The sequence below is a fragment of the Phaenicophaeus curvirostris genome, chromosome 11, assembly GCF_032191515.1.
Source record: "Phaenicophaeus curvirostris isolate KB17595 chromosome 11, BPBGC_Pcur_1.0, whole genome shotgun sequence".
Taxonomy (NCBI): Eukaryota; Metazoa; Chordata; class Aves; order Cuculiformes; family Cuculidae; genus Phaenicophaeus; species Phaenicophaeus curvirostris.
In genome coordinates, this window is record NC_091402.1 from 22242592 (window position 1) to 22265857 (window position 23266).

The following is a 23266-nucleotide window of genomic DNA, read 5'->3' on the forward strand; positions in this document are numbered from 1 at the left end:
TCTTGGGAGAGCTAGAGACTGATACTGTGGAATTTGTGTGCAATGAGTTCTGGAAGGAAAGGCTGCACCTAAAATGAGTTTGAAATAGCGATATGGAGTGTTCTTTGCTTTACTGTAATATCATGTTATGCTCTGAGTAGTTTCTGATATTATAACCCTTTAAATGCTAACAAAACAGTAAGATTCTTGAAAATGCAAGAGATTTCTATCAATTTGGAAAGGGATGCAAATAATACTGGTATGGAAGCTACCAGAATTTGTTACTCATACTGGGCGTTTTTGGCAATAACGATAGCCTAGTTAAAAACTCTGTGCCTATCTGAAAATTACCTTTTTTTGCTACTGAATAATCAGAATTAGGACTTTACTAATTTAAAGTTATTAAATTTTTAAGATTATTTGGTGATTCTGGGGACAGACTTTTTGGCCAGGCATGTTGTAGTAGGACAAAGAGCAATGCTTTTAAATTTAAAGAAGGAAGATTCAGACTAGATAGAACGAAAAAAATTTTTTCCATGAGGGTGGTGAAACACTGGTCCAGGTTGCCCAGAGAAGTCGTGGAGGCACCATCCCTGGAAACATCCCAGGTCAGGTTGGGTGGGACTGTAAGCAACCTGACCCAGTTGAAAATGTCCCTGCTCGCTGCAGGGGGGTTGGGCTGGATGGACTTTGAGTCCCTTCCACCCCAAATCATTCTGTAATTCTGTGAAAAGCGCACATTTCCTGCCTGTTTGCTTATAGTCTGTGTGCAGATACATAAGTGTCGTGACACTGGAAAGTAAAAGCTGTTCTTTGCTTTCTGGTCTGTCTCCATCCAGGCTGCAAAGATGAGCAGAGAAACAGTAACTACTTTCTGTCAAAAAAGGTCACTGTTCTGTTTAACCTGTTTGGTTTGGATTTTCCTGCTTTTGCTGCCTTTGTACAGAACCTTTGGGAGGGAGTTCACAGGAACAGAGTGTTTAAAAGCTGCACCGTGTAAACACTGGATGCAGAGTTGTTCATAGTGGGGATGGAGCTTCTGATAACCATACCTGACCAGGTGTGTGTGTGAGCAAGTGTACAGACAGGCACACGTGTACGGATGTTGTCACTAAGCGTGTGGACCCTGATCTTGTGTTACTGTTTTGCCTGGCTCCAATACTCTATATCACTCTTTAGGTTGATTTGGGACAAGTACCCATTTCATTTTGTGGGAAGTGTCAGAAATTTGAAAAAAGGTTCTATTTATCCTTTCTCAGTATTTTGAAGGCTTATAAACAAAAGATACCCTTGATTCCCTTCCCTGATTCTGTGGAGTGGAAGAAGAAAGTTAAAATAAGGTGAATATTGGTACAATGATGGGAAACTGAGCTTGTTCTTGTGACTAGAGGACAAGGAAGAGATAGCAGAAAAGCAAGAACAAACCTTGAGCAGACTTCTGCAGGCACAGAAGTGGATTAAGCTGCAAAATAGCATTTGTTATGGTGAAACTTACGTGTGTGACTCTCATGCAGTTGCCCAGGCCAGTGTATGACTTCCACTGAGACAGCACAATAATACCAATAAGGTAGATAACTTTCTCTCTTGCCCTGTATGTGTTGATAAGATTTGTTATTTTTATACTACTTCTAAATAAAGGATCTGCGGTTCTCTGCGAGCTTTAGTTAATTAGGTCAAACAAGGCTCCCATGAGTGGTTAAGTCAGCTAGAGAGATCACTGAAACCCACAGCTGGAGCATCACAGCTATTTTAACAGTAAAAAGAAATCCCTCTGAGTTTAAGATGTGATGTGAGGGCTATTTCTGTTGAATAGCAGATGACATAATTGCCAAATTTAGAATGTGGTCAGATCAATAAAGGTAATTTGCTACTTCTGTGCAGAAGGGGAGAAAGGGGAAGAGTGTGGACTAAGACCTAATGGTGTGCAGAATAGATGGTATTTTTACCAACTGAATCTGAAACAAATTTCCTTTTGGCTTCTCTTAAGTCTTTTGAGGATCCTATCAAGGTAAAAGGACCTGGTACAGTTAACCTGTTCTGTGTGTCTCGAAAATTGAAGCATTCGTTCAGAACTCATCTTAAAAAAAAAATGCCATTCACTGCCTCACTAATATAGTTTACTCTTGTAGTGGAGTAATTATGAGACATCTGTTTTTAGTGAGATGCCTTTGCTTCGTATCTGATAAAACATGGATCAGCTGATACAGTGTTATGGTCCAGCCAGACATGCTGCTTCTGAGATCTGCTTGGGGAGGTCTCCCTTGAAGGAACAGAATTCCTTCAAGTCAAAGCTGAACGTGTTTCATACCTGCCTATCGTTCCGTGCAAGCAAACTCCTGGAAAGACAGGGTATTTGTACTGAGACAGAGATGATACTGCACGTATACGTGGTCCTCTTCCCTTTTTCTGAGGCATTTTCAAGGTTACCTGCAAATAGGGAATTCCTTTGGGGTGATTTTTCGGGCATTGTGAAGAGGCATCTAAAAAGAATCTTAACAGCTCATCTGGCCCCAGCTCTAATAGAGAGACTCAAAATTATCCCTTCATTATCCCCAGTCCTGTGTTCTAACGTTTGGCAGTTTTATGGATCTTTTTATATCTTTGTATGTTTGGAGTGAAGGATGGATCTTCATGGGGCGGCCAGGAACTCAGATATGGAGGCAGCGGACAGTATTATGAAATAATAAAAGGGAAACTAAAGGTAAATATTTTCACTTCCAGTAGCATCTAGTTCTTCTGTTCCTCAAAGGGAACGGTGTGGTAGGAAGGCATCTGATTTCTTATGAGCTTAATCAGAGTCCTTCAGCAGGTTTATCATTTGCTTACTAGATTATCAGCTCTCTGATAATCTTCATGGCCATTCTCTGGACCTGCTCCAGGCTGTCCATGTCTGTCTTAAAGTGTGGGCACCAGAATAAAGACCACAATGTAGAAGTATCACATTTATGCTTACACGTTACCTCAGGCAGTTAGAAGTTTCTGTAGCTGAAATTGTAGGTGCTTACACTGCTCAGATACATTGTCTTTGGGAAGCTGAGTAAAAGTCCTTCTCGTGCTCTGTTAAACTGAGACTTTCATTTGCATAAATTTACTGGCTGTGGTTTCTTGGAGGCCCGTCATGGGTGTCATGATCTCTACATTTCTTCTTTGGTGGAACAGTCCTTGTAGAAACTACACTTAATATTTATTAGGTCACTGCCATAAAATGCAATCCATTCCGGTACCTCTCCCCATTAGTGCTAACGTGCTGAACTTCAGCACAAGTGCTTCATATTTTATGATTATAAAGGATTCCCATAATTATTATTTTCTCCTTCCCTATTTTTAAGAGATTTAATGCAGTTGGTCTCTCATAGTGATTTGTGGAAGTCTGAGCTTTAAGGAGTTGGAAGTAGGCATAAGTTTTTGGGAGAATAAAACAAGATTAGTTTGTGAGCAAGTATTACATCACTAGAATTTTTTTTTAAATTACAATAATTGGTTTGAAAGTTACTTTCCTTTGAAGGCCACAGAGCTTGCAGCTAGCTTATTGGATTTAAGGAATGGTATAACAAAGAACAAAGTATGTAGTGCATGTCACCTTTCATTTCCTTCCACATACAGATCTATGATATCGTTTAAAATTATTAGGATCAACTAGACAGTCCTTATGTATTTTTCAAACAAACAAACAAGAAGTTGACTATAAAACAAAACCTACAAAGTATTAATCGGACTGTATGGGCGGAGAGTATGTTTTGAGTTACCATGGAGATTGTAATAGATTTTAAAAATAAAGGCAGAATGAAATGTAAGTCACCTTCTGGTGTCCTTGGCAAGTGGTACTGAGACAAACTATGTGGAGGGCGGTTTTATAATTGCTTGCTTTGTAGGAGAATGCTGTTTAGTCATTGCAATGGTGGGGTCATAATATGTGCTTCTAATTCGGTAAATAGAACAGAGTAGCTGCTTTTCCGATACTGAAATTCATAGCAAATTGGAGGTGAGGAGGATTTGGAGGGTTTTTCTGTGATTAATTCTAAATTTTTGGAGTATTAGCTGATTTGTAGTTCATGGAGAGCTTCTAGCACGTGCTGAAAACAGTGTCACAGTATGGATGTGACGTGCACGTGCAATATTAAAACATGGGGATTTGATTTTACTGAGTTCTAGGTTAAGCCTGGCTGTGAACAGCCAGCTGGAACTGGAATGGGATTTACTCAGGGGAAACCAGTGGCTGACCTGGGAATGCTTTCGAAGTGTTTCTTTTGTACTATAAACATGCTGAACACTTAATTACATTAGACCAGGGAAAGAAGATTTTAATCCAAAAATCCAGACAGGAGTTTCAGAGTTTCTTGTTTGAGTTGAAAGAAGGATGATTGAGATGAGATCTTGGGAAGAAATGTTCTCCTGTGAGGGTGGGGAGGCCCTGGCCCAGGCTGCCCAGAGCAGGGGTGGCTGCCCCATCCCTGGAGGGGTTCAAGGGCAGGTTGGATGGGGCTTGGAGCCCCTGATCCAGTGGGAGGTGTCCCTGCCCACGGCAGGGGTGGGACTGATGGCTTTTGAGGTCCCTTCCAACCCAAACCATTTCACGATCCTGCGATCTGTAACTGGAGAGACTCACCCAGGTTGTTCCAAATCTGATGTCGTGACGGAACTACGTTTGATATAGAGGCAAATGCCAGTGTGGTTTGATTTTAGTCTCCCAAAGATGTATTTTGAGGAAACATTGCAGTTTGTTTTGGTGTTGTTTTAGTTTTGAAGAACAGCAGATTAGAGAAGAGGGAAAAAAAAGGGGTAGGGGAGAACCTGGCAATCTGGTTTTTTTGGAGTGAGTGAGCTTGTGTGCACGCCTAGAGGAAAACGACTGATCATCCCTAGTGGGTATTTATTGCAACTAAAAAGACAGTTTGTTGGATTTCATTTCATAGAAGACAGATATTTTTTTTTTAATAGAAAAGCAAAGAACATCTGTCCTATTGGCAGCCTGTGCAGCACGGTTGTCTGTGTGGTACCAAGTGTCCTTCAGTCTTATCCTGATTTATGTTACTTTCTGTTGTTTCTGTCCTTAAAAGACAGAGAGGAAAAGGTAAATAATATGTCACAACCATCATTCTTGTAATTTGACTATTCATCTATGTAGCATAATTATATGCAGTTTATAAGAGGAGGTAACAGAAAGTTTTGTGGGTGAGAGGGGTAGAAAAATCAGGGTTAAGATAATCAATGTGTGCACAGGCGTACGAAAAACCGTGTGGCTGGAGCCACGGAGAATGCTGGGACACTGACCTGCCAAATCTGATCACTGCCTGTGTTGGGAAAGAAATATAAATTTATCTTTGGAAACCACTCATGTATTTCTTTAAAGGAGTTTCATCTTAGTTTTGAGCTGTTCATGGCCTTGGGAGAAATGCACTGCTTTCAGAAATTCTGCCTGTTTCCTTAGGTTTTATTGTTTAATAGAAGTTGTCGTACCATGTTTTACATGTAAAGATTGCTTAAAATAGAAGGAATACAAGGAAAAAAAATAAAGAAATGGGGAGAGGTTTCTGCACAAGAACCGTAACTTCTCACATATTTTGTGTTCGCCTTCCTATAAATTTCATAGTGGTTTTGTTTCATTTTTAATTTACAAGCAGAGAGTTGTGCTAGCTGATTTTTCATAGATATAGCCTTGGGTTTAGTCATAAAGTATTGATTAAATATAAAAAAATACTGATTGCCAGGTTTGAAGTTAAAGTCCTCAACTGTTATCACTGTACAGTACAGCAACAGCTTCTGCAGGCAGTGAAGATACTTTATGAGTGTACATTTCCCCCTAAAAATAGCGTACTGCCTTTGAGGAAAAAATAAATAAATCCATCAGATGATAGGAGGAGTTGATTCCAAAAGATAAATGATTTTAGGGCACCCCAATGGCTTATAAAACAAATACCCATTTCTTTTTAGTGCCAGTCCTCACTGCCACAAATAGCTCCAGCCCTGATGTGCTCAGATAAGATCCAGTATGTATAACAGAAAAAGCTATTGTTGAAATAATGGAAAAGATAAATCGGGTGTAGGACTGTATTATTTTCTGATAGTAGCCACTGATGTGCAGATCCCTCTGTATCGGCTTCCTGCTGATGGGGGTCTCTGATTTGTTTGCCTTCAACACAAAAGCTGCTGCTGCTGCTTCGAGCCTCGGTGGGGAAACGCTGAAGGGCCGCGGGCACGACTCGGCCAAGGCTGCACCTCGCACGAGGGCGGCTGAGGGAGGATCTGCGGGTGCTGAGCCAGCAGGGACGGGGATGCAGGAAGTCTGGGGACCCTGATGCTAGGAGTGAGGGGCGAAGCAGTAGCGTTGGGTGCACAGAAGTTTATTAACTTTTTAAAATCGGTGTTTGCTCTAAGTCTTACGCTTGGTGGTTAAGATGGCATGACTTGTCACAAGGCTGGGGCCCATATAACTGATATTAATTCTGTCTTTTCCTGGGTTTTGCAGAGCTGGATGTGAATTTTGGAGTGTCCGTGAGCCAAAAGGACTTCACATAAATTTGCAAGATCCTGAGTCCCAAGTTCTTTGTCTGAAGGGGCTGGGGTTTTTATTTCAGTAAAATGGCAGTAGTCTGAATTCAAAGACCTTTACATAGCAGGGAAAATAGTGGTAGCTTTTATATTCTTTACCAATTCAGCATTAGCTGTTTGATCTAAATTAAATTGTGCCTGATGGAGCAGATTTCAGTTTATTCTTTCAGAGAGGTGATGAGGAATTAATGAACGCTGGCTCCATCATCTGTGTAGGAGCAAGCATTCAGAGATGAAGCTGGATTGCATCCCCTCGGAAGGAGAGGGAGGCTGAGCTTTGAAGCCTTTGCAGCCTTCCCCGCTGCCTTAGGCTGGAAAGGGGCGTTTATCTCCCTCCTGTCCCCCTGTTCCCTGTTCCCTCCCTGACCTTTCTGGCAGCGGCTGTGAGGGCAGCGTGGGACCAGGCTGAGGAGCTGCACGTTCCTATGCTGGCACTCGACAGCTGATGAGGGGGAGTCTGAGCTTCTCTTACATTTAATCTAGTAGTTAATAGCTTTTAATAGAACCGTTACATTGATGTTTATTGAAGATGTAAGTTATAATTATCGTATTACTGTTAGTCTTTCCTTGATTTAAGAAAATACTCAACGAGTTCATTTTATTAATTATCCTAAGCTCAGTTCATTGTGTACAGGTGCAGATATTGTCAGTGTTCTCTAGTGCAATAGTTAAAGTACTGTTAGTGATCGTTACTTATCGTAGAATGATTGAATGCTTTGAGTTGGAAGAGACCTTTACAGCTCCTCCAGTCCAGCCCGTCTGCAGTGAGCAGGGACGTCTACGACTATATCAGGTCGCTCCAAGCCCCATCCAACCTGACCTGGGATGTTTCCAGGGATGGGGCAGCCACCACCTCCCTGGGCCAGGGCCTCCCCACTAAGCCAGTCTAAATCTCCCCTACCCTTCCTTAGTTTAAAACCCTTACTCCTTATCCACATGTTATTACTGACAGCATTAATATTTTTTTTTTAAGTTAGGGTAGGCCAGTACAGGATTGAAGGCAGTTATTTTATTTTGGGAATCCATCTGTATCTTCCTCCGTCATCCCGATAGCCTCAGAACTTGAGGGAATAGTAATAACATCTTTTTGCTCTATATATGACCTGCAAATCTGAGCTGTCCTGCAGAGCGCACGCTGAAGAAGCACTGAGTTACCATTTTTAGGGAGTAAGGTAGTAACATTTTTGGTCTCGGAATTTTTGGTTTGACCTGAATAGCTCAAGTTTAATTTGGAGTGCGCGGGGCCCGTTACCTTCCACAGCGAGATAAGCTCCCGCAGTGTCTCTGCGGATGAGATTTCTGCCTAGTGAGCATCTCCTGATAGCAAGGGGTTTCACTGATACAGTCAAATGGACTTGTTATTTTCTTATTACAGGGACATGCTTGGAAACCTGTTCACAGAGGATTTAATGAGTTTCTAAAATTAAGCACAGAATGCTAGCTCTTAATGCTAAAAGAAAGTTAACTCATTTTCTGGGGTAACTGGGAAAGAACACCTGCAGAGCTTTCTTTTTAACATTTCTGTGCGTTTACTAATAAGGAAGCTGCAAAGAAACAGGCGTATGGCAAAGTTCCATGAACATGTTAATAGAGTTAATGGCGTTAATAGAATTGCTGTAAATAAAAACATTAGTTACAGGATATTTTGTAGAATGGAAATGATGGAAGAATTAAATAAAACCTTAACCACCATGCTGGTTTTTTTTGTAACAGCCAAATAACTTCAAGTATCTTGTATATAGATATTACTAGCCTCTTCCTTTCATTTAAATGTATGTGGTGACACAAACTCTTGATCTTGGGCATTACTGGTCCATCTGCTCAATCCCTCGATAGGTGTGGTATGTTCTAAATAGTTCAAAAATATAATTCGATCTCACTCTTTTTCGGAATCCCAGTCTGAGCTTCTCATTAACTTTCCATCTCCCTTTCCCTGGTTCCTTGTTGGTTACTCCCTGTCAGTCCCAGTGATGCACATACTAGTCTTTATTGTGATGAAACGATAGTATGTTTTTATGAACCATCTTTAATTAGAGGCCCTCAGGTCAACCTGATTAGGACCTTTGCATGGATGTCCTGTTGAATACTCCAGACACTCCCCTTTCCATCATTCTTTTGCCCCCCTGCCTTGCTATTTTTGAATCTTCCTACCAATTCTAACTCAGTCCAACCAAAAAAAAAAAAAAAGATAATTTTCTTGGAAATAAGTGGCTCTGTAGAGGGAAAAAAATATGATTCTGTTGCTCCTGCCACAGGAAGGACTGCAGTGCAATTTGATCCATATTGTGAAGCAGAAGCTAATTCAGACAGGAATGAGCTTTGAGAAGCCAGGCTTTATAATGTGCACTGCTTATTGCACTTCTGCATACGCTCGTGTCTGTGTGGCTGTGCGGTGGGAGTTAGGGAATTAGCTGGCTGAATGCTAACCATCTTTAATTCCGTGGCTGTTTTCTGGCAGATTGGGTTCTTGATGGGGCTCTCTGTACGCGTGCCAGTCGGGGTGCGTGGAAAGGAGACAATAGGTTCAGACAGTGAGGGGTTTTGAGACTACTTGCTCTTTTTCAGCAGCTTGTATTTCTGATGGATTAAGCTGGCTGTGCTGCCAGTGTGTTACGCTTTAATGTAATGAATGAGGGGTTGCTAATAAAAGGAGTTATTAAACTATTGCCAACAGCATAAAGGCAGGGGTTATTATGTTGCTTATTGCAAACTCTTTTGTTGTGGAACTTGATTATTGCTGTGCTTATCTCCATCACAGAGTTTTGGCTGAAAAATCAGACAGAACCAGGCAAAGGATCTTCTCATGGCTCATGAAGGGTTTTACTGCTGCAATTGTAGAACACTGTACTTTAGAAGGAACTTCTTGGGGTCTCCAGTACAACCTCTTCCACAAAGCAGATCCTAGAAGACTGACAGTCCGTTTGTCCAGTCCATATCTCTCTAACATGGCTTATAGCACGTGTTCTCCAGGAGATGCACCCTGACTGTCCCAGGCCAATTATCTTTTCTGATCTCAAAGCTTTAAACTTCACCGCTGAGTTTCTCTGTTTTCTGGCACTGCCCTTCTCTTCATAAACTGTCAACTGTGTCAGAGGTAGAAGCCCCGTGCATTCATAAATCCGAGTTCAAGTTGCATTGATAAAGTTAAAAACAACTGTAGGGCTTCTGCAGGTATTAACTAACCCTCTCTTGCCACTATGATTAAAGAAATTAACAGTACAGAATTAAATATAGCATTTACTAGATGGTTTGAAAACAGATGAACTGATAACAAAGCAGTTGAACATGGAGATTTGTTTTTCTGATGTGCTGCTCCTAATAGGGCCTGCAGGGAGCTGCTCTTGTCTCTCTGTTATTCACTATCCTCATAATAGGAATCAGAAGAAATTGGTGCAGTCTAATAAAATTTGCTGATTATGCAGAAGTAGAGAGTTAAATAATGATTAGTTCAGAAATGATACGGTGTCTGTCAGATACTTGGCTCATTTGAACAGCGTCTATTCTAATAGATCCAAATATAGAAAGGACCTACAGATGGTGTTTGTGTCCCGGGGTGCAGTGAAACTTAACGTGATGAAACATTGTTAGGGCTAACCAATTGAACAGCAGCCTCCTCCTTGATTTTGATAGCTGAGAGGGTAAGAGTCTTGCCTTAATAGGCAGGGGATCATCTAGGGGCGCAGAGGAGGACAGTAATTGAAAATTTCTCTGTATAGACTAAATGAGATGATTGTGGAGCAATTTCTACTGGTTCCGCAATGTCCTCTTCCCTGTAGAAGTGGAAAAGCTGGGAGGATTCGGAGGTGATATGCAGTGCTTGATTTTTGCAAGGCAAGGGTTGATAGGAGGGGGAACAGAGAGTGGGAGGGGAGGACCTAGAATAGTCCTTGACGTTCTTTATCTTTTCTTGAGGACAGAAAAGTTGGTTGGCCTGTGAGAGGCCAATCCCAGAGAACACATGCTATATCTATCCAGCCAATTTCTAACTATGGCATTTTTAACATGGGCTTGTCTTGCCTGTTATTAAAAAAAAAAAGTCTAACAGTGCATATTTTGCAACTGCTGAAAGTTCAGTACTGTTAAAGACTTCTTAAGCCTATGCTGAATCTCCTTACTGCTTGTTATTTCTCATTCCACTTGCTGTGGAGAAGGAGAAAAGATTATTCCATTCTTTTTCCATGTAAGTTTTTGGTTTAAATTGATTTCCTAATCTCTGTCATTTCTAGACTAAACAGGTGAACAGTCATACCAAATCTTAAGAATATATCATGTCTTCTGGATATTTTCATTATTGCTTTCAAGAATTGTGTGTTTTGTCCATACAAGTCCAGCACAAAATAAAATGAGACTATGCCTGTAACATTTTATTCAAGAAATTAAGAAAATTGACTATGATCACCTTCAAACTAGTTTCCTTCTGAGCTGACACACAACTACACATGCTGCTGCCAGTGTTCCAAGCCATTCCGCAAAGCATTTTCTGAAAGGCTGTTGGGATCTCTGTTGGTTTTGCGTTCATTTCTTCTACAGACAAAAACTGGGTTCCATTCAGCACTGCCTGGGTCTCTGGGATCTCTTCACCATCAGCCTCAGTCAATAAATGAAAAGTTGCCATTGTGGATTTGTTCAGTTTCACAAGAAGCTCGATATTCACTCACGGTTCACTCTTGTACACTGACATTTTCCAATCCATGGTAAGGAAACATCTCTATTTGAACCCACATCCACTTATATCGAGTGAAGCAATTTAGCTGAGCCCTGTCTCACTGTGACAGGTCAGAACATGTTCTATCACCATTTTCCTTTGTCTCTCCCTTCCCACTCTTAATTCCCAAGGATCAGTCTCAGGTTTTTGGTGACAGACCTCATGTGATAGGTAAATATATAAAATCAAGGAGAAGCCTGACAAATATAGCGGAAAGACATTATTGTGTACATTTATTCAGACAAACTACAGAAGCCCGGTGAGGAGCTTGTCCATTTATGACTCATGAATGGTTTCATGCAGAAAGGTTTCGGGTAGATGATTGCTGATCGAGGTGAGCTATTAAAAATCTGTCTCAATCTGTCATTTCTGTCTGTAGGACAAAGACCAGTATCTACAAACCAAAGCCATGTAAATTCAGACTAGAAATGAAGCCACATTTTAATACTTTGGGTAATTACCAGTACATTAATCATGGAAAGCAGTCGCTTCCTTATTACTGGTATCTTTCAAACAAGACTGGCTTGTGTTTTGAATGATCTGTTGCCACGTTATCTTAGAGGAAGTCTGTTGCAGCAGGCTGGGAGCGAGTTTCTGTGGCATGTGCCCTGCAGGAAGTCAGGCTGGATAATCACAATAATCCTTTATAGGCTTGGAATTGATGAATCTTTAAATCTGTTTAGTCAGGACCAGCTGTGTTGAAAAACAGCATTACTAAGATACAAAACCCAAGTGCTAAGAAGTGGATATACTGCACTGACGTGTTTTGTATTCTTTCAGGCAAGAGAATTGTGTGAAGAAGTCTAAAAGTTTTTTAGGAGTTTCTAGTGGTGTCTTTCCGAGATGGTATGCTGGTTCTTGTACCCCTCTAAACATATTCTTTGTGGGTTTTGATGGCTCTTATCTACTAGGCAAAGGCACGCTTTTCAGCTATTTATATATAAACTGTGGAAAAGATTGACGTTTGCTACTTTTTTGGGGCTGGTTTACGTTTCAAACACAGTAGAGAGCAGCAGATATTTTGGATATCTGTGAGTGGGAGACCACCAGCAATCACTCAGATGCGGTGTAAAGGTGTAAGGGTGAGTCAACAGCCAGTTCTTTTGTTCTCGGGGCTGTACTGATTTGGCAGCTGCAAATCAGCAGTGTCCTTGAGGGTGCTGCTTTGCCAGATGTGCTGCGTTTCACTCAAGAAATAACGCTGACATACTGCTTGACATTTATTAACTGGAGTTTCTAACCATCATGCCTAAGCTGAGTGTTAGCTTGTGTAATATTTTCCTTCTTCCCTTTTGGTTTTCCTCTACAGAGCATGCTCTTCCATTTTAAGCAGCAGTGCAAACACCTCACTCCTGTCTCAGAGGTGACCCTATGTAAAATAGGGGAAAAAACCTTCAGTCTTCCACAGTAACACTTTGATTTTATTTTTTTTTTGTACAAAAATGAGATGCCCTAAGTGGGAAAACATGTTTCTGTTCTGGTGTTGTTAGGATCTTTGTTTAATAGCTGCAGTTGTAACAGCTGCCAGCAACAGGTCCCTTGCAAATATTTGCAGTGTTACTGTCACATGGGTGGAACAAACGCTTTGAAATTGAAGAGGTTTGAATTCTTGAACTTTGGAGTTGTTTTTATTTGCAGCCCTACCTCTCATCTTTTGATACTTTAATTTTTTATTTACCAAAAGCATGCGTGTTTTACAGAACAAGTGAAACCAGGTATTTGGAAACAGACTTCATTTGTAATTCACATCCTACTTGTGCATTCCACTGTTCCTTTTGGGATTTTGTTTGACTGCTAAATTGTAATTTCTCTTTCCAGTCCTGCTGTATTAGGAAGTGGGTGTAAGCTCAATGCTGGAATTTACAGCTAGTCTGCTTCGCGCATTCTTTCATGGGGTGAAGGAGCTTATCTTTAGCTCGTATTTGAATCAGTTATTGTTTCACCAGTGTTGTTCCTGCGGTCATATGTGCTGCTACGTTTACTGTCAAGGCAGAAGAAATCACTTGTTTATGTAAGTCATACTTTGATGCATCAGACTGTTCCTAACAATATTTCTGGCTGTTCTGAAACCCAGACCATCTTGTGGCAGCGTATCCAAGTTGATCGCACTGTGCATTTCCATTTGCCATGAGCTGGCTGGAAGCATCTTCCCTAAACACACAGAAACTCTGCACGGAAGCTCAGCCAACACCACCCGCGTGGTTCAGAGATGCTGGTATCAGCAGGGCTGCCAAATAAAACAGGGCTTTTATTAGCTTGGTGTCCTTGACCTGGCAGCCGAGGCGGAGGCTCCAGCCAAGTGGTACCAGTCGTTGACACAAGTGATCTCTCTCTTTAGGAAAAATATTGTTCATCACGTATCAACATTAAAATCTGAACTTGAGCGCCTAAGAAAGGACAGTTAGCTAGTCAGTAGTAACAGTTGTTGTTGTAAGCGTGTGGATCCCATGACCTGCCCTGTATCCCTCCTTCTGTCATGCTCTGAAGTAGGAATATCAGAGATGGTTTGCATAAATAAGAGCTGTGGCTCCTGCGTTCGTTTTCCTTTTCTGTGATAGCAGGGGAGGCAGACAGTATGCCCGAGACACAAATGAGCATTACTGCAAAACATGATGCATCTATGAATTTGCATAGATTGAAATAGCTCAGAGAACCATAAAGGATTGCTACTCTTGCTAAGGAGGAAGTACTCCTGCATACGGGAAATCCAGTATTCATTTTCTCACAATTTTGTATTTAATATCTGATGTTAGAATAAAAATAATTAATTTAAAATGCCGAACAGAAACAGGAAATCTGAAAAGATGAAGATTTTTATGTTAGGAGATCAGTTTGGCGATTGAATTACCTGCCAAAAAAAAATCTGAACTTAAAAGTAGAACATAAATAATTTCACCTCTTCCTGGTTTTTATTTTAGAAAAAAAGAATTGTTTTGTTTTCTGAACCTGGCCGAATAATTATTTTATATAGAGAAAGACCTCCAGGATGGATTTGAGTTGTGCAAAATGTCTGTGTGAAAGGGTAGAAATGGGTTGGTTCTCTGGCAGCATTTCTCGTTACGCTGGCTCTAATCTTCTCCTGTAAAATGTTTTCCTCTGCTGGGCAGTGGTCTCCATGTTTGGAAGCTTCTTCAGCTACGGTTCAGTGTTAGAATTTTCTGATGTTTCAGGGGAGGTATGCTTGCTTTTCATTGTGCTTTTTTCTCCCCCTCTTAAAAAAGGGATCGGGGTTGATGTTTTCAGAGTGTGTGAAGCAGTTGTGAATTTATCAGTGGTGTTGGTTCTCCTGTCCTGCCCTGAGAGAAATGCGAATCTCGCACTGAAACCCAGGATGGGCTCAGGTTTGTATCAGGAAAATACGATGAAATTCTGTCCAGTAAATGTTGTTAATGATATTACCAAATAGTTCTTTGAGGAGTAAATGTTATACAACAAAAACATAATTTCCATGCTGTTTCCTGACTCCAAAACAGATTTTTGTTACCAAAATCATAAACAAAATGACAGATGCTATGACAGGTTAAGGCATGAGAAACCATTCTGGGTTTTGCCTTAGAACTACTCCTCTGAAGTTGAAATGGTCTCTTTTGGAGGAATGAAATTTATTGGAACCTCTCTGTGAGAAGCAGAGCTGAAAAGCTTTCACGGTTGAACAATATTGGAATGTCTTTACTTTTTAAAATTTGTATGAGAATTATGCAGTTGGAGAACTGTTGGAATACATTCAGCCATTTTCTTTAGGGATTTACAGAAATGTTGCAGGACAAATGGTGGCATCATGCCCAGGATCATTAATTACAAAATGCGCTAATCAAACTGGTCTGCAAATAATGGTCTGTGTTCTGAATTTCATTGTAATAATAGTGTGTGTTTTGCCAGTGTTTTTTTTCCACGGTATTTTACATCGTCCTAATGCAACTTTAAAACCTGGCTTGTGGCAAAATTGTCTCTGACATAATGGACTTGTACTGCATGACCTGCATGAACATCCTCAAAGAGACCAAGAGTTGTTAGAGATATTTGAGATTAGAATCATGGAATGGTTTGGGTGGGAAGGGACCTCCAAACCCATCCAGTCCCACCCCTGTGATGGGCAGGGACACCTCTCACTGGATCAGGGGCTCCAAGCCCCATCCAGCCTGGCCTTGAACCCCTCCAGGGACGGGGCAGCCACCCCTGCTCTGGGCAGCCTGGGCCAGGGCCTCCCCACCCTCACAGCAAAACGTTTCTCTGTATGCTCTCATCTCCCCTCTTTCAGCTGAAAACCATCCCCCTTATCCCATCCCCTCCCTCCCTGATCAAGAGCCCCTCCCCAGCTTTCCTGGAGCCCCTTTCCGTACTGGAAGCTGCTCTAAGGTCTCCCCACTGCCTTCTCTTCTCCAGGCTGCACAACCCCAACTCTCTCAAGTGTGTTTTTGGACGGAAGGTGCTCCAGCCCTTGGATCATCTCCGTTGGCTCCTTTGGACCTATTCCGACAGATCCATGTTCTTCATATATCCAGATATATTGACCTAGTTCCACAAGCCCTGGGATTTCTTTGGAAAATCTTCCCGTTACCACTGTTCTGTCAGGTCCAGCCACTCCGTGTGTGTGAATGAGGATATTAATTTTACGTGCTCTGTGACACTATGAGAGAAGCTGGAAAAAGGATGAAAGTATCAGGTTATACACTTGAACTCCACTGCATGTGAAGTTCCCCATTAAGTATATAAATAGCCTTGGAAGAGCAGATGTTTCATTTAAATGCAGTGGAAATGCTTTGGGGAGAAAGTTGGTTTTTTTTTTCATCTTCAGAACTTGGCACACCAGGGCAAGGCAGTGCCGAGGGGAAAATATTTATCTGACAGCACTTGTTATATACTGTAATCAGTTTGAGTTTCTTGATTGATATTTATCATGCAAGATATAATTTAGACAGCCTGACTGTTGCTAATTAGTGTGAGTGTTATTTATTAATGTACCTTCTAAGAAATATATCATCGTGTTTATTCGAAGTGAAAACAAAAGCACTTTACTCTGCTTTAAAACTGATGGGAAAGGTAATATAATTTCTCTATCGTGCAGAAAATGACCTTAAAATACTGATTTATAGGGGGGATATATTGAATTTATGAAAGAATATAGCCATTCAGTCATGGGTAGGAAGCTTTCTTCTGAATGTTTTAAGTACTTTTGCATTTAAATAATGGTTAAAAGGCTACTAAAGGGATGAAATATAGGGGCTTCCTCACTTATTCAATACTGCTTCGGTTTCTTTCAGAGCAAGACGTTGTCATTTATTACCTCTGTGACAGGTAATCCTGCCGGTTACTGTTGAATGCGTGTCTTCCTCAAATTCCTAGATTTATGTCGTTCTCCAATGAAGGCTGTACAGCTTCTCCCTTTTCCAATACATCGCAGGAGAAGTGGCTTCTGCTGGCACTCAGAGACAGTGATTCCAGCAGGAGGCATTTGAATGACTAACAGAGATGGCAGCAGGAGGCTGGAAGTTCTTCTCTTTCAGCCAGATTTACCAATATTCCAAGCTATGTCGGACCACAACTTCTAGGGGAAAAAGTGTGATATACTTGCTGTGTATCAAGATAATCAGTTCTCTGCCTGGAATACCATGTAATTAAGGACATAAGTTTTGGGATCTAAAGTATCGTTATGATTGTGGGTTTTATGTGAAGTGGGGACACAGGTCTACAAGGAAATTGAGAGGTGACGGTGCGAGCAGGGAATATTCAACACTGATTTTAGTTCTGCTTATGGAAGCTTGGTCACTGCTGGAACCTCATATTCACAAGCAAGGAAGGGCAGGTTGGGAATGCGAAAGCCAAAGGCGTCCTGAGGGGCAGCGACCTTGAGATGGTGGAGCTCGGGATCCCGAGAGGAGGAAGCAGGGCAAAAAGCAGCGTCACAACCCTGAACTTGCAGAGCAGACTCTGACCTCTTCAGAGGTTTGTGAAGAGATATAACAGAATCACCAGCTGCACAAGTCAGCTGTAAGGATGTCAGAGAGGTTTCTTTTACCCCTTTGGGTTTACAGACCTCTCTCCTTCACTCCATTCATATTACTTTTTAAGTTGTGTTGATCTTATTCAGAAAGGTATCTGGGGCCACGTGATGGGGAAAAGGAAGCCTCTTTCAAGTTCTTGGGCTCTCCCCTTACTGTATTGTCTGTCAGAAGGTTAATTTACATTAGGTTTGGTTTTAAAGCACATCAAGTAACTGCTTTCTGTTCATCATAAAGGATTTTAATGTAATCACATTGAAAAATACTTTCTTATGAAAATGTGCAATCTGAGGAAAGATTCTGAAGTGATTTTGGAGATAATCCAGTTGTTGCTTTGCTGTACAAAGTTTCTGCTGAAGCACATTAAACGCTCTCAGCTAGAGGAGGAGGTTAGCATGAGTTCTGCACAAATGGTTTTCAGGGAAGTAATGGGAATTATGAGTGATGCAAAGAGTTTGCATATATACTGCTGGTTTGAGAATGACCACATAAAGTGAGCTTTTGAGTAATTTAAGATTTCCTATCACAGGTTTTATTTTTTGGGGAATATTCATTTTTTTGCAACTTGGGGAAAGCCAGAATTCTTATAGTTTCTACTTGGATTGCTGCCAAGAGTGGCAAGAAACCTTGTAATGAAGTTACTTGATGTAAATTCAATGTATCTTTTCAGTCTTGGCTCAAGGATTTCACTATTTGGAAGAAGCGTATGGACATAGTGGATCCACGAAAAAGTTACTGTACTCCCTAAGTATGGTACGCAGATATGTCCTTTAATCTAATAGAAAGGAAAGGCTCGTAGCAACATCTCTGCTTATCTTGTAAAGGCTTTATTTTGCTGTTTTGCTCTGCTTTTGATTTCTTTATTGCTGTTCCATCATTCTTTTTACCACTTAGGTTTTCCCTTTGTCATGTGTCAGTATTTTAAACTATTTTAGACATTTTCATTGGCAAAAATCTGAAGAATTTACTGCTAACAATGTGAGATAGTCTTTTGCTGTTGCCATAATTTGCTCTGCTTTAATACACACAGCAAATTGAAATGCCCTCTGTGAATATAGTGGAAAATCCATTTCAAACAGATTTATATTAAATAATTTGTTTGAAGCAAAAGCTATGAATATTCATAGGAGAGAATAAATACTGTGCATATTAATGGATTCCTGCTAATAAATAGAGAACTTCAGGGTTTTAAAAATGGAAATAAACCAAGCCTGAGGTGCCCTCCTTCTCAGTCTGTGAAGACTGAAGATGTTGTGCTGTCGAAGAAGACATGGAAATTCCAGGATGGTATCACAACCCTTTGTAAAATGGACTTTGTAGTTTCTACTGGGAGAAGTTGAGATTTAATTAACTTTAGTCTTGCCTAATGTTACTTTTCCCCATTTGTTTTCTGTATTTTTTAATTGAAAGTCCATTTTACTTCTGTACTAGACCAGGACTGGGTGTCCAGGCAGACATGTAGAACACAGGAACGTGCGCAAGTAAAAATTGTGTTCTCAAGTTCCTTTGCTTTGCTGCGGGTGCCAGTCTTCATACCTGTGTACTATTTACATCTCCCACACAAGTATTACTTTTGTTCCATTCCCTATTCCTGAGACATCCTGGTACTGACCTGTAAAGTCTGAGCTTTATCTTCAACAGGTGAATACTATCAAATTTGGTAGGCGATGTTTGAGGATAGCACAGTGAAAATATTAGATATTTTGGGAAAGATTAAACTACAGGTATCACACAAATCTATAAATTCCAACAGAGCTTCACTATAAGATAATTTGCTTAATTGAAAAATCCAGACAATACTGAAAAAGGCATGAGTTTAGGGGGTTTTGTTTCTGGCTTTGTTATTTCCTTTTGTGTGTTGATGATGCTTGCAGGCTTTAATATCCAATTTAGATAACAGAATCCTTAACAAGGAACCTGGGAAAAGTTATGAACTTTCATAAGGAAAATAATGTTTTGTGCTCCTCTCCCCCATTGCAGCCTAGAGCAATTCCAGAGGAAATGTCTTAAGGGGCTACTCCTGAGAGGCAATATCCTGACTTCTTTACAATGATGTAGTGACTATAAATAGGTCATCTTTATCGGGGAGTGCAGGGACAGGACAAGGGGGAATGGTTGTAAGCTGAAAGAGGGGAAATTGAGATATCAGGAAGAAATGTTTTCCTGTGAGGTTGGTGAGGCCCTGTCCCAGGTTGCCCAGAGCAGTCGTGGATGTCCCATTCCTGCCTAATTTCCTTACTTGATAGTCCCAAACTAGTCTTCATCTTGTGTTAGATGAAGTTAAAAACTCTTCTTGTTCACTTAAATAGCATCTAAAAATGGACATTCCCTGTGCCTACTGTTGTCTTCAGTTTATAGAGGACTTATTTTGGACCTCATGTAGTCAAAAAGCCTGAACACAAATCTAGTCATTTTATACCTAAGCTGTGCATGATTATCTCCCTAGAATAAGTATTTTGAGCCCTGGAAAGGTGTGTCTTCAGTTGGATCTGGCGTCTGTTTCATGTTCAGGTAGGACCAGAAGCAATGTTGATGCATAGTTGAAAGAATGTGTATCTTTTCATTTTAAAATTGTTTAATAAGAGCAGCACATGATTCCACCTGTGCTCAACCTACTTAAGCAAAACAGATGTGCAGGTTCAGAGAAATGAACAAATTCCTGATCAAAATGGAGTACGTGGAAATCTGTTTTCTAAAGTCATGCCAATCTGATTGCCTTGTTGGAAAAGGAAGTCAAGTAAATGGAAATTCTTTATTCGTGTTGTCCTTGGCTTAGCAGTATCAGACTTCCCTTTGGGGGGCTTTCCATCTTGTTATTTCCTGCAGGGGGAAAAAGTATTTCTGTTTCTGTCATGGGGGTTTGGGTGGGTTTGTTCCATCTGTATTTGAGGAATACTAGTTCTTTTGGAAAGGATTGCAGTGTTAGTTGTTTAGGTTGGGGTTTTTTTCCTCTTTTAGACTAATTTTGCAGGTGGATTTTGTTAATTGCTTTAGTCCCTTATAGACTGCGAGTAATGAATATTCATATCTCCCCCCCAGTATAGATACCTGGGTAAATTATAGTAATTGGAATATCAGATGTATTGAAAGTGGCTTTCTGTCGTGGTGAGTCTTTGTTGCGAACTCTTCAGAACCTTTATGTTAGCTGCTGACAGAAAACTTTTTCATCTCTTTTTTTTACTTTAAAACTTTTTGAATTTATCATGTTATTGGAATAAGTGATCCATGCTGCACATGGCAAATCCTCTGTCTACAGCACTGGGTTCCACTGGAAAACACCCCTAGCAGATTGAACCTCAGGTTTAGAAATAAAAACTTACTCGATTTAAATGGCATCATTAACACTGCTTTTTTGATATAAATATTTTAAAGCTTGTGCAAACTGGATTAATGTTCCTGTAGGGTAATAAAATGAAAATTTGGTAAGTTATTAATCTCTTTCTTTCTCTTTCTTCTTTTTCACACTTTCTCTTTCCAAACTTATTAATCTCTGCCTTCTCTCCTTTGCCCTCCCCTCCTTCCCTTCTCTTTCTTTCTCACTCTCTTCCCCCAAATGTGCCTTTACAGAAACATAAGGTAGATCTTTTCTACAAGCTGCGCCATGTGATGAATGAGCTGATTGACCTGCGCAGGCAGCTGCTGTCAGGGCACTTGACGCAGGATCAGGTGCGCGAGGTCAAGAGGCACCTCACGGTCAGGCTGGACTGGGGCAACGAGTAAGTACAGGTACCGCCTGGGTACTCTTTGTTCTAATTTTCTTTAAATAGCTTTTCTTAACTACAGCAACAACAAATCAGTTTTTTCCTTTCAATAATACTTATATGCAGGGAGATCGTTTCTTTGTTTGGAAATCAAATATAATTTTTCTAGTGGATTGATCGCATAGTTCTAATATTGCTATAAAATGAACTGTTTGTTTATTAACAGACCTTTTCTAAGGTTGTCTGTGCTTTTAAGTCCAAGCCTATGAATATTTGGCCTAGGGGTGCTGATTTGTAGATGCTACAGTCCCATTTGTCAATTGAAGAAGTGTTTTAGTAGTTGATGTGATAACTAGAGAATCTCACTGTCAACAGGGTCATTGCAGCCGAGGCTGTAATATTTACACTTTTTATGTAATTATAATATGTAGTCTATGTATGTGGCTGTTGATGACACTTCTCAGGTGTCCAGACTCCCCCGGGTCAGTTCTGCAGTGAATTTGTGGAGAGATTTTTGTAGAGGCAAAGGCGACTGCTGTTCAGATAGAAGCTGAAATGGTAAAAAAGTGCCATTAGTGCAGATGAAGAGTTCTTCAAAGTAGTTCAACTGAAAAATCAGAGGTATCTTAAGTGATCTTCAGGATTGATTTTTTTCAGACTTATGGAATATCTGTCAGGAGACTAACAGAAAGCATCCAAGATTCTGAGCACAATCACTTTCCCCATTTATAATGAAGAAAGATACTTCCTTCCCTGTAAATGTGGGAGGGATAACTCCATTTAGGCTTAGAAAGAGTAGGGGAGGAGGAACCACCAATACTTTGGGATTTTGGAGAGAGAAGCCACAAACAAGATGAGTTTGTAGTCTTATGTTAAGCTTTAGTAAAAGACTGTACTTTTTCATATAAAAAGTTACTAGAATCATTGCATTAAAATAAATATTCCAAATAACAGCAATGAATTCTGCACAGAAAGATCTGCAGATAGCAAAAAATTTACAAATGAATGTTTAAAAAGAAAAATGGGGGAAAAATTTTGAAATATATCTTTCTCACTAACATACAACAAAACGAAGTGCTGTTGTAAAAAACCATAGTCTTTCTCGTACTGCAAATTGCGGATGGAAAGCTGTTGGCAGTTACAATATTAGTACCTACTACTAACACACCAGAGGGAGCAGTGTGGTTCAATGAAGTAACCACAGTCTTAAGACTCAGAGTCCTAAATTGCAGTGCACATATCCCTAGAAGATTTTTTTTTTTTGATGTTGGATTGCCTTATCCTTTTGTCATATTTTTCTTCGCGTAAAAGCAACCATCTTGAAATGCCTTTAAGAAGGTTGCTAGAAGAGTGGTTGCCATTTTTGTGTCTAAATATACATTTTCCCTCTGCTGAATATACCTGTAGTAATGATTGAATAGGGATTAAAACTGTTAGGAACTGTCTTGTATGTCAGTCTTGAAGGAAAACCTTAATAACCACTCTCTGTAATGTGATACTTCCATGCTCAGAAGCATTTGCTGCTGTTCCTTTTAATGGGTTCCTTACCAAGATTACTTACCTTCATCTCATCAGCTTCATTTTAAGAAATAATTTCCTGTGTAGCATTACATCCGTACTTTACTAATTTCATTTATAGATTACAGCCCCTTTATACAAAATAACTTAATTCTGTCAAAGAAAAGCATCAAGTTATATTAGCGAGTCTTAAATTGTCTAACCTTTTTCATACCTTTCATTTTCCATGGATTTCTGTATTGTATCTCCTTCAAGGTCTTTTTAAAGTCTACACGCAGTTTACGTCAATCACTGTCACGATCATTTCCTTTCCCTTAACCACCTTTATAAATGTATTTGCGTAAGAGAAATATGAATGGTATTAAGTGAGGCAGTGATGTAGTTGGAGAAGGCAGGGAAGTTGGTGGCTGCCAAATTAAAGCTGAGGAGTCAAGGTAAAGTGTGCCGTTTTGGAGAAAAGAGGATGAGATCACACACGCTCTGGAGATGTGATGTGTTCTCCCAATCTGCTCTTCAAGGTTGGATGTGCATCTTAAAGCCATTTTTTAGTCAAATGACATGTTTCTACGAGGCTCTTCTAGGAAGAGTTGTTCCTACTTGTGGCTTTATGAATTCTAAATGGTGTAGCATTTCTATTATTAAAAAAATGAAACTCTTACAGATTAAGATTGTTGTTTGAAACTATCGTTAAAACGAAGTTAATTTTCTCCAGAAACCCATTTACCCTGAAGTAGAGTTGTACGTTCCTCCCTTTCAGTGTTAAGAGTGGTAGGATTTTTGTCTGTTGGCAGGCCTTTGGATTACTGGAGAGTAAA

General features: G+C 40.3%; 1 protein-coding gene across 13 annotated transcripts in view; it reads left to right on the top strand.

Moving 5' to 3' along the window:
• The window catches only part of DOCK3 (dedicator of cytokinesis 3), a 152878-nt gene that overhangs the window by 30111 nt on the left and 99501 nt on the right, over positions 1 to 23266 (top strand). For all 13 annotated transcript variants that reach the window (XM_069865810.1, XM_069865818.1, XM_069865811.1 and 10 more), the window contains exon 6: positions 20800 to 20948. In XM_069865810.1, the coding sequence (XP_069721911.1) occupies positions 20800 to 20948 (149 nt within the window). The remainder of the gene's footprint in view (positions 1 to 20799; positions 20949 to 23266) is intronic.